General features: G+C 41.5%; 1 protein-coding gene across 1 annotated transcript in view; it reads left to right on the top strand.

The window, feature by feature from the left end:
- ANKLE1 (ankyrin repeat and LEM domain containing 1) overlaps positions 1-6,780 on the top strand; it is a 172,345-nt gene extending 165,565 nt beyond the window's left edge. The window contains exon 9 of the mRNA XM_063916311.1: positions 6,378-6,780. Within this exon, the coding sequence (XP_063772381.1) occupies positions 6,378-6,550 (173 nt within the window). The 3' untranslated portion in view covers positions 6,551-6,780. The remainder of the gene's footprint in view (positions 1-6,377) is intronic.
- The last annotated feature ends 5,580 nt before the right edge of the window (positions 6,781-12,360 follow it).

The following is a 12,360-nucleotide window of genomic DNA, read 5'->3' as shown; positions in this document are numbered from 1 at the left end:
ATGACCGCATAGATGTTATCAATCGATACAATTGTCCAGCTGATAAATATATTTCCTCAGTTATTATGATGAGCAATTATCCGGTCAGTTAATTCACACAGATTGCAGTTCTTTTGGCAAACGCATACAGCCAATAAATTATACCTTCCCGGTAAACTTCCTCACACCATTAAATTTTCAACCAGTGTGAGCTATAATTATTCTGTTTTGTAATTATAGTTTCTTGTGAAGATGATAGACTGTGCACAGATGTACAGCTTTGCACATATCACATAGATACCTCTCCCGGCTGTCGCTTCCATAAACAGCCTTATCCGGAGTCCACTGCCTGGTGGATAGCAGGTATAATCTCAGGTGTTATCCGTAGGTATTAGTGTCTCTGGCCGGCCAGTAATAAATGAAGGTGTCTCACCAAAGGCTCTTTAGCAGTGCATCCGACAAACGCGTTTCCCCGCTTAGATATACAGCTCAGCGGCTTCCTCAGTGTCCATACATGCACTGCAATGGTACAGGGTTTTAAATCAGGCGCCTCCCTAATGGCGCATACGTCAATGTTGCGGTCCATACCTCGTTTTGATTTTCACATATTGGGATTCTATGCGTTCCATTTGATTAATTATTTATCAAACTGTGTATTAACTCAATAATAAACTCTCTGGATGATATCACCCGATAATCTTAAATGAATCTGTTCACATGACATTAGACCATATTTTTTTAAAAACACACATATATATATATATATATATATATATAAACATATACGGATATATATAGATATGAAACAATATTCATTCAGTGCTGCACACGTATCCATAAAAATAACATTCAAATGTGTCCGACCTAGTAAATATGTTTGTAGAATTATATACAGACGTCAATGCATGTATACACATAAAAATGTGACTTATCATGGGGTGAATCTATTGAGGTAGGAGATCCCCAGAACCTGACGATGCCGCCAGCCAGACCACACCCACCACCCGCCACAAGCGACCCAGTGAATGGTAAGTATAGTCCGGCCAGTCGCCACGGGCGACACCCCCAGCTCCAACGATTCCCCACCCCAGCAAACCAACCCCAGTGTCTACAACCATTTACAGTCGATCACCATATATATACTTTCATCTTTCTACACTTCAATATTCGTAAGCACATTTTGACAGACAAACAACAACACATAAAAAAAAACCACACAGAAATATATATATATACACATAGAGACAGAGACAAGAAATGATGGGGGGATGTACCCAAAAAATCATTCTATTCTTTATCAGGTGGGGTCAGAATAATATATTGTTCTCTATATTACCCCTTAGTTCCCATTAATAGTTCTCAAAAGGAAATTAGCACAAAGCTTAATAAAGATCATTATGAGCCCCGTTCAATTCAATATTCAATCGTTATTGTTTTATACCCCATTTAATTCCACAGTGTCATTTAATCCCCCTGGTACTAAAGAGTCCATCCTAAAAATCCAGTATGCCTCACGTCTGCAAAGCATACTGTATCTATCCCCACCTCGTTTAGTTGCTTTAATATGCTCAACAGCTAGCATTTTAATATCATCAAAATCAGCATCCTGGCAATTTACTATATGATTTGATAATGGGTGTTTTGCTTTTTTTATGACATTTCTTCTGTGTTCCATGTATCTTATATGGAGGGTTCGAGTAGTGCGGCCAACATATTGTTTACCGCATTGGCACGTAATTATATAAATTACAAATGTCGACATACAATTTAAAAAATCCTTAATTTTAAATATCTCCTTTGTTCTTGTTGATTGGACTTCCGTACTTTTCCTAGGCATAGATTTACAAGATAAACAAGAGGTTTTCCCACATTTGTGGAAACCCATAGGTCTTTCTGGGAGCCATGGCTTTATTGATGTCACTTCAGGTTTTTTATAGAAATGACTGGGTACAAGCTTAGATCTTAAATTTTCTGCCTTACGGAACAATGTAGGTCCTATGGGATTGATATTATCATGAAGTAGTTCATCTAACAAGAGTAATGAGGTATTTTTCTTTATTATATGTTTAATTTGATCGGCACAGTTGTTATACTGGGTAGAGAAACACATACTTTTTTCATACTTAATTTCTTTCGCTTTCTGTAATGTTGCTCTAGGTTTCAGCAATACACTTCTATCCATCTGTTCCACTTCTTTATATGCTTTTGCCAGTATATCGGATGGATATCCCTGTTCATGAAATGATTCTAGTAAGGTGGTAGCTTGTATTCTAAATGTCTCAATTGATGTACAATTACGACGTATGCGGATAAGTTGACCCCTAGGGATATTATCCTTCCAGCATGTTTTATGCGAACTTTTATAGTGTAGATAACGATTTTGGTCAACAGGCTTTATATATGTCTTGGTACTTAATACCCCATATTCAACAGACAGTTCTATATCAAGGAAGGTTATTGTATTTGGACTATATTGTGACGTGAATTTGAGTCCAAAAGTATTATTATTAAGACTCTCCGTGAATAATTTTAATGTTTCTATACCACCACCCCATATAATGAATAAATCATCTATAAATCGGCCATAGTATAGTTTTCTGCAAAGAGGCTTGGACTTGGGTCTTTGTCTTGCCTCCCTCAAGGTTCACATATCTGCCTTGTCTGTGTGGTTTCAGCGCAAGATTGCCTCTATTCTTGATGTACATACGTTCATTCAGGGTTTTCTACGTATTCAGCCTCCCTATGTTACCCCAGTGGCTCCATGGGAGCTGTCTATAGTATTTAATGCCCGTCAAGAGTCTCCCTTCGAAACTCTTGATTCGGTGGACCTTAAATGGTTCACGGCCAAGGTCCTGTTCTTGTTGGCTATTTCCTCGGCAAGAAGGGTCTCAGACTTAGGCACTTTGTCCTGTCATCCGCCCTTTCTGATTTTCCACCGTGACAGGGCGGTTCTCCAAACTCAGCCCGGTTACTTACCTAAGGTGGTGGTATCTTTTCACCTTAACAAAGAGATTGTGGTATCGACCTTTATCTCTTCGGACTTGTCGGCTAAAGAACGGTCTTTAGGTGTGGTTAGGGCTCTCCTTGTCTATGTGGACAGGACCGCCTCTATTAGGCGGTCTGATGCCCTATTTGTCCTGTTTGGATGCCTGCGAATAAGCAAACCTTGGCCAGATGGATTAGAATGGTTATTGCTTACACACAGACTGGTCTTCAGCTTCTACTCTGATTAAGGCCCACTCAACATGGTCTGTTGGTCCTTCTTAGGTGGCCTGCGGTGACACGTCCACAGAAAAATTGTGCAAGGTGGCTACGTGGTCTTCAGTGAACATGTTTCTTAGGTTCTATGCCTTTGATTCCTTTGCCTCCCATTATGCTATCTTTGGACGCCGGATTCTCACATCCGCTAAGGCCTCCCTTGAGGAACTGCTTTAGGACATCCCCAATGTTTCCCTGTGGACACCTGTTTTCCCTGTTGCAGAAAAGGAGTGTTATGGTAGACATACCATTTGTTAACACTCTTTCTGCGAAGTACACAGGGTTCCACAGGGCCCCCACCTAGCTTCTTTTGGGTTTGTATGGCATTAGCCACTGGTACCTTCTTCTGTCGTGAGAATGTGTTCTTATGTGACTAACATCTTCCTACTCTCTTGCCTGCTTCATGCATTGGACTGGTTAATAAAACTGAACTCTCAGTGCCTGGAGTCGGGGATATAGAGAAGGCCCCTATTCATCCCGGGACCGCTAAAGCTTTGCCTGTTGGTGCCTCTGGATCCAGATCCACTCTACACCCCAATGTTTCCCTATGGAACCCTGTGTATTTCGCAGAAAAAGTGTTAACAATTGTAAGTCTACCATAACACTCCTTATTTCCCTTACGTCCTGGAGGATACTGGGGTCCAAATTAGTACCATGGGGTATAGACAGGTCCACTAGGAGCCTTGGGCACTTTAAGAAATCAATAGTGTGCACTGGCTCCTCCCTCTATGCCCCTCCTACCAGACCCAGTTTTGAAAATGTGCCCGGAGGAGCCGGTCACGCTTAGGGAAGCTCCTGAAGAGTTTTCAACATTTATTTTTTCTGTTTGTTATTTTCAGACAGTGCTGTTTGGCAACAGCCTGTCTGCTTCGTGGGACTTGGGGTAAACGGCCCAACCTCCTCCAGGATTAATGGTCCCGTTCCCTGCTGACAGGACATTAAGCACCTGAGGGTCCTATTTGCAAGCCCTGCCACGGCGAGCGCACGTTCCCGCAGCACGCCACCACCCCTAACAGAGCCAGAAGTAAGAAGAGTGGGGAGTAGGTGGCCGGTATCTCGGTTAGCGGGTCACCGGCTGAAATGGCGGCATAAAGGTGTGGAGTGCAGCGCTGATGGGCAGGCTGCGCTCCAGGGCTCAGGATGACATGCTGTGTGCGCGTGTTACGCTGTGAGGGGCGCGCTGAGCCACTACTTACATTACCCACACTGGCAAACTAGTTTACATGGGTTCTAACCCACTGTTAAGTACAATGCATACCTCAGCCAGTATAAAAAAAAAAAAACGGGAAGACCGCGTGCCATTACGGGAGCGGGTCTTCACTATGAGCAGACCCAGCAGCTCACCAGCCCCATTTTCCCTCTGCAGCTCTACACAGACAGACTGGCAGGGAAGCGCAGCCCCTCCACAAGGACTCCAGCTTGCCTCAGCGGGATCAGGGGGTCATAACAAAGGGGGGTGCAGTATTAGAATACTGAGCCTTTATTAAGAGGGCTTAGTTTGCGACCCAGCTAACCTTATAATTAGCTATAGGGGCGCTATGTGGCTGGCTCCATCATACTCTGTGTCTCCCTAGGTGGCTATGTTAGTTAACTGTGCTTTTAACCTATTCATCCTGTATGTGTGTGTGTGCTCTTTTACATTTTACTATGTCAAAGGAGTGTGTTACATGCACAGCAGATTGTTTTTCTCACTCAGGGGGATCCCTACAGTATACTCAGGCTAGTACACATTCTCAGGCTAGTGGGTCCGAACCAGTATGGTTGGATTCATTAAAAGGGATGATCTCAAATATTTCACATAAATTATCCCAAAATGAGGAGGAGATGCAATACTTAAGACAATCTGTGGATGACCTGATGAATAGAGATTCATCAATGGCAGGGGTCTGAGACGCTGGCCATTCCAGCATCTCAGACCCCTGCCACTTGTCCACATAAGAGTACACTGGCCCAGATCCTGCAGACTGACACTGATGACGACGTGTCAGATGCAGAGGAGGGTGAGGTAGACTCAGTGGGGGGAGCATGCAGCTCTGTCACAGATAGTACAGGCTCTGATAGAAACTATTAGAGACGTTCTGCAAATTCCTGATATGGTGACAGAGGAGGATGAGGTGTCTTATTTTAATGTAAAAAATAAATCCTCTGCTACTTTTTCTGCACAAAAGAGTTGAATTCTCTGTTTGAGGAAACCTGGGTTAATCCTGATAAAAAGTTTCAGATCCCTAAGATTACTCCCATCCTTCCAGTTTCCTCAGGATGATAGAAAAAAGGGAAAACCCACCGATTGTTGACGCATCGGTATCTAGGTTGTCACGTAAGATAGTCTTACCTGTCCCTGGGGCAGCCTCCTTAAAGGACATGGCTGACCGCAAAATTGAGAACACTCTCAAATCAATGTACACAGCTGCTGGGGTGGCCCAGAGACCCACTATTTCTTGTGCATGGATCACTAGGGCCATTGCAAAATGGTCAGGAAATCTAATTGAAGAGTTAGATTCCTTATCCAGGGGGGAGATAGTTTTACTCCTACAGCATATACAGGACTCTGCAAATGTTATGGTAGAGGCCATAAAAGAAATAGGATTGCTCAGTGCACGCAACACCGCCATGGCAGTGTCAGCACGCAGGGGCCTATGGCTATGCCAGTGGACTGCGGACGCGGATTCCAGGAAAGGTGTGGAAAACCTATCATTTACAGGTGAGGCCCTGTTTGGAGCTGAACTGTATACGTGGATATCCTGAGCTATGGTGGGTAAGTCTACATACCTTCCTTCTGCAGCTCCCCCAGCTAGGAAAACCTACTCTGCTCCAATGCTGAAAAGTACATTACAACACACAAAAAGTCTGTTTCTAATAATAGTAATAAAAAAAAAATCTATAGCTTAGAAATTCAAGCATTATTTAGGCTTCATTGCTTGCTTATGCAATGAAGCCTAGTCAATTACATTTCTCTGCTTAACACGCACACATTGGACATTAAATAATTTAAGAAGACAAGTCAATGTGCAGAATATTTAATAATTTCAATAAATAGAATTTGTTGATTATATCTCTATTTTTTTAATCTGGCCCTGGTTTCAGTTCTATTTATTGGAAAGCTGTTGTGTGTAATTGTGCATCTGCTTCTATTGTTTTAGGCTTAAAAATGCTAACCAATCAAAAGAAGGGAGTATACTATGGACAAGCTCTGAACTGGACCCCCACACGTCAACGGAGTCTTGGAGTACATATGCTTCACAGAGCAATGCAAATCTTCCTGGCTGAAGGTGAACGCCAGCTCCGTCCTCCCGACATACGTATTAGACCGTGAACAGAGTGCAGTAAAAGTGGAATTTTTTCACAAATGATTATGAAGTAGCTGAGTCTTCAATATTACTTTTTCTCATTGAAACTAAATTCTATGCTTTAGACATATTGGCAGAGTAGCACAATCATCACCTATTTTCCTGTATTTAGAAATAGAAAAATACCTGGAATAGTAAATATTACAAATGATGAAATTCTATTGGCTTTGCAAATTACCACAAATTAGTATAATACTGAGTATATTACAGACAAAAGAGAATGGGGTTGTACAGGTAAGGTGCACATAAGGTCAATTAAAATATAACTTTTATTATCACATTAAGAGACCGTAAATCGGTCAGCATGGCGAAATATATGGTTAAAATTAAGTATGAAGAAAAACTTAAAGTGCTCTAAGATAGAAAGGTGGTGAAATTAAAAATATCTCCACTAGATGGATGCAAGAACTACGGATAATAGAAATTTGTTTAATTGGCAATTATCAAATGAGTTTGTTATATACTCATATAACTATATCATGCCTATATTTGTTGGCTGCTGTGAAACTTTCTCGGTATTCTATCTAATATGTGTCTCTATCATAGATTTTAGATATGTCTCACACCTTACACCTTACACTCAGGGACACGACTAATGGATGCTTCCCGTTCACAGCAAAAGTGAACACTGCTTAAGTTATCCTTAATTGTTATGGGCTGATTGCGTATTGCCTACTACTACAACATATGCCCAATCTGTACTTGCCCCCTTATTGCTGCACCTGGTCTTATATTAAACCTGATGAATGCATGCTATAAGGATGGAATGCATGGCATGATGTGTTTCAAAATTAATGTGTGGACATATGATAAGTCCCGTATTTTTCTAATACCATACAACTTTTTTTTATCACTGAATGTCAGGGCCCACATCAAATAAATGAAGTAGGAAGCATAGAGAGTTAGCTCAATCAGCATGTGTGGAGGCAATACACATATTCTTTTATTAATCCTATAATCAGTGTCCCAGAAATATAGACAATTTATGGTTTGTAAAGAATATCATTGATCATTCAATTATTCATATACTGGTATTTCCTTTACTCCTATAGTGGCTAGCTGATATAATTGATATAATCAATGTAAAGGAAAACACATGTGACTAAGGATTGCAAAGGTAAGAGTATTGTTGCCGACGTATACAATACACGAGAGATCGGGAGATTGAGACACGCTGTAGTGGCATTTATCACATCGGCATTTGTCCGGTCATGGGTGATACCGTTTAGCCATGCAGTAGTCCTGCTCCCTGATGTATATGGAGTTTGATCAATGGTACACAAGAATTGGGAGATTAAGACACGCTGCAACGGCACCTATGAAATCGGCATTTGTCCGATCACGGGTAATCCCGTTTGGCCGTGCAGTAGTCCAGCTCCCTGTTATGTGAAAAAAAATTTTTTAGCAAATAGATTTAAGGTGGACACAATATATGGTAGATAAGGAGACTAAGACAAATTGCATCGGCACCTATGAAATCGGCATTTGTCCGATCACAGGTAATCCCGTTTGGCCGTGCAGTAGTCCAGCTCCCTGTTGTATATAGAATTTCACAAATGGATTTAAGGTGGACACAATACACACAAAATTGGGAGACTGAGACACACTGCAACGGCACCTATAAAATCGGCATTTGTCCGATCACGGGTAATCCCGTTTTAGCCGTGCAGTAGTCCAGCTCCCTATTATATCCGAGGTTTTAACAGCTAACGTAGTTATTGCAAAAACATCTCAGTGGAGAGAGATGCCAAGGGCATCTCTCTCCACTGAGATGTTTTTGCAATAACTACGTTAGCTGTTGAAACCTCGGATATAATAGGGAGCTGGACTACTGCACGGCTAAAACGGGATTACCCGTGATCGGACAAATGCCGATTTTATAGGTGCCGTTGCAGTGTGTCTCAGTCTCCCAATTTTGTGTGTATTGTGTCCACCTTAAATCCATTTGTGAAATTCTATATACAACAGGGAGCTGGACTACTGCACGGCCAAACGGGATTACCTGTGATCGGACAAATGCCGATTTCATAGGTGCCGATGCAATTTGTCTTAGTCTCCTTATCTACCATATATTGTGTCCACCTTAAATCTATTTGCTAAAAAAATTTTTTTCACATAACAGGGAGCTGGACTACTGCACGGCCAAACGGGATTACCCGTGATCGGACAAATGCCGATTTCATAGGTGCCGTTGCAGCGTGTCTTAATCTCCCAATTCTTGTGTACCATTGATCAAACTCCATATACATCAGGGAGCAGGACTACTGCATGGCTAAACGGTATCACCCATGACCGGACAAATGCCGATGTGATAAATGCCACTACAGCGTGTCTCAATCTCCCGATCTCTCGTGTATTGTATACGTCGGCAACAATACTCTTACCTTTGCAATCCTTAGTCACATGTGTTTTCCTTTACATTGATTATATCAATTATATCAGCTAGCCACTATAGGAGTAAAGGAAATACCAGTATATGAATAATTGAATGATCAATGATATTCTTTACAAACCATAAATTGTCTATATTTCTGGGACACTGATTATAGGATTAATAAAAGAATATGTGTATTGCCTCCACACATGCTGATTGAGCTAACTCTCTATGCTTCCTACTTCATTTATTTGATGTGGGCCCTGACATTCAGTGATAAAAAAAAGTTGTATGGTATTAGAAAAATACGGGACTTATCATATGTCCACACATTAATTTTGAAACACATCATGCCATGCATTCCATCCTTATAGCATGCATTCATCAGGTTTAATATAAGACCAGGTGCAGCAATAAGGGGGCAAGTACAGATTGGGCATATGTTGTAGTAGTAGGCAATACGCAATCAGCCCATAACAATTAAGGATAACTTAAGCAGTGTTCACTTTTGCTGTGAACGGGAAGCATCCATTAGTCGTGTCCCTGAGTGTAAGGTGTGAGACATATCTAAAATCTATGATAGAGACACATATTAGATAGAATACCGAGAAAGTTTCACAGCAGCCAACAAATATAGGCATGATATAGTTATATGAGTATATAACAAACTCATTTGATAATTGCCAATTAAACAAATTTCTATTATCCGTAGTTCTTGCATCCATCTAGTGGAGATATTTTTAATTTCACCACCTTTCTATCTTAGAGCACTTTAAGTTTTTCTTCATACTTAATTTTAACCATATATTTCGCCATGCTGACCGATTTACGGTCTCTTAATGTGATAATAAAAGTTATATTTTAATTGACCTTATGTGCACCTTACCTGTACAACCCCATTCTCTTTTGTCTGTAATATACGTTGTTAATTGGTTGTCTTAGGTAGCACCCCCAAGATTGAGGTATATTAATCCCTGAAATATACATTGGGGTTATTAGAAGTGATCTTTTTCACTTTAATATCTTTGAATACACAATTGGAGAGTGCAGATCCCCTTTGTAGTTTTTGCTGTTAGGTTATAATACTGAGTACCAATGTTTACAGACTGAGAGCCGCACGGTATTGACCATCTCAAATAAGTACATTATATGGTTGGGTAACTTATTAAATTGTCAGATCTGTAGGATGTAAATAATCTTGTATTTGCTATTAATTTAATTGTTTGTAAAATAAAATGTAAATTCATCAGATCTAAGGTAGGATTGACATGGAAAACGAAAATCATGCTCAAACTGTTCTCCTATTGTTGCTGAATGGCTGGATTTCCCACTTGCATGGAAATTAACAATTTACACGTCAGTGGAAAGGGGAGAATAATGCATAATGACATTTTAATTCTGATAGACTAAATTAAAATATGATTTGTTCTGATTGTTAAAGACTTTTCGGCATGCAAGTAATGTTTTTATGCACTATGATTTTTGACTGTTGTGCAGTTTCTGATGTTTATAATTGTAACTGATTCTCTGCTTCATGTCTGCTATTTATCCAGTCTTCATCATGCGATTTATATGGTACTTATTGCACACATATGCACAAAGAAGAGTTGTATTTTAGAATTATTTCTACAAAGTCATAATTGTCATGATATTCCATTATCTCTTTCAGAACTGGATTACTGACCTTGTCTTAAAAAAACAAAACAAAAAAATACTTTGTCATGATTATACAGCTGTCAATTTTTATCAGATGATTTTGTCCAGATAGCTTTCTACAAAGCATATATTGTATATATTGTTCACTAATATTACTTTGTAACAGAACTGTACCTGATAAATGAATTTATTAGTTCCTAAATTAGGAGTCATTAGGTATTGTTTGAAGCGTGTGAAAGTAGTTATTTGAGGCAAAAGGATACATATCTTAAGGGGTTGGGGAGGTCAGTATACCGACACTAGGATCCTGACCAGCAGCGGGGCAATTGCTAGAAAGCCCCTTGTAGGCTCGCCACGCTGCGGGCTCTGTGGCTCTCTCCGCTCACCACAGGTTCTATTCCCACTGTATGAGTGTCGTGGACACCCACAAGTGGGAATAGGCTTGGCTCAGCTGTCTGCTTTCTCGGTGATCGGGATCCCGACCACCTGGAAATTAACTACATCCCATCTTAATATGTGACAGGATTTAAGTGCACTGGAAGTTTTGCTGTAATAATTTACAAAAAAAAATGCAATTTTGTTAAATACTGTAGCTGTTCAGTACATTGTCACTTGGTGCATTATCTGCTAAATGACATAGTAACCCTCTCATCCCATATTCCCAGTCCTTTCTGTAGCCACATCATCTGTCTAGCTTTTTAGACCGTGTTGAGTTGTATAATGCCAGTCATTTCTCTATCGTCCTAGTGGATGCTGGGGTTCCTGAAAGGACCATGGGGGATAGCGGCTCCGCAGGAGACAGGGCACAAAAAGTAAAGCTTTTTCAGATCAGGTGGTGTGCACTGGCTCCTCCCCCTATGACCCTCCTCCAGACTCCAGTTAGATTTTTGTGCCCGGCCGAGAAGGGTGCAATCTAGGTGGCTCTCCTAAAGAGCTGCTTAGAAAAAGTTTAGCTAGGTTTTTTATTTTACAGTGATTCCTGCTGGCAACAGGATCACTGCAGCGAGGGACTGAGGGGAGAAGGAGTCAACTCACCTGCGTGCAGGATGGATTGGCTTCTTGGCTACTGGACATCAAGCTCCAGAGGGACGATCACAGGTACAGCCTGGATGGTCACCGGAGCCGCGCCGCCGGCCCCCTTGCAGATGCTGAAGTCAGATGAGGTCCAGAATCGGCGGCTGAAGACTCCTGCAGTCTTCAAAAGGTAGCGCACAGCACTGCAGCTGTGCGCCATTTTCCTCTCAGCACACTTCACACGGCAGTCACTGAGGGTGCAGGGCGCTGGGAGGGGGGCGCCCTGGGAGGCAAATGATTACCTATAAAGGCTAAAAATACCTCACATATAGCCCCTAGAGGCTATATGGAGATATTTAACCCCTGCCTGATTTTTCTAAATAGCGGGAGACGAGCCCGCCAGAAAAGGGGCGGGGCCTATCTCCTCAGCACACGGCGCCATTTCCTCTCACAGCTCCGCTGGTCAGGACGGCTCCCAAGTCTCTCCCCTGCACTGCACTACAGAAACAGGGTAAAACAGAGAGGGGGGGGCAAATTTATGGCGATATTTTGATATAACAAAGCAGCTATAAGGGAGCACTTATTATAAGGCTATCCCTGATATATATATAGCGCTTTTGGTGTGTGCTGGCAAACTCTCCCTCTGTCTCCCCAAAGGGCTAGTGGGTCCTGTCTTCGTTAGGAGCATTCCCTGTGTGTCTGCTGTGTGTCGGTACGTGTGTGTCGACATGT

The sequence above is a fragment of the Pseudophryne corroboree genome, chromosome 1 (genome assembly GCF_028390025.1).
Source record: "Pseudophryne corroboree isolate aPseCor3 chromosome 1, aPseCor3.hap2, whole genome shotgun sequence".
In the NCBI taxonomy this organism is placed as follows: domain Eukaryota; kingdom Metazoa; phylum Chordata; class Amphibia; order Anura; family Myobatrachidae; genus Pseudophryne; species Pseudophryne corroboree.
The sequence above is the reverse complement of the archived record's forward strand: the minus strand, read 5'-3'. Positions and strand labels throughout refer to the sequence as shown.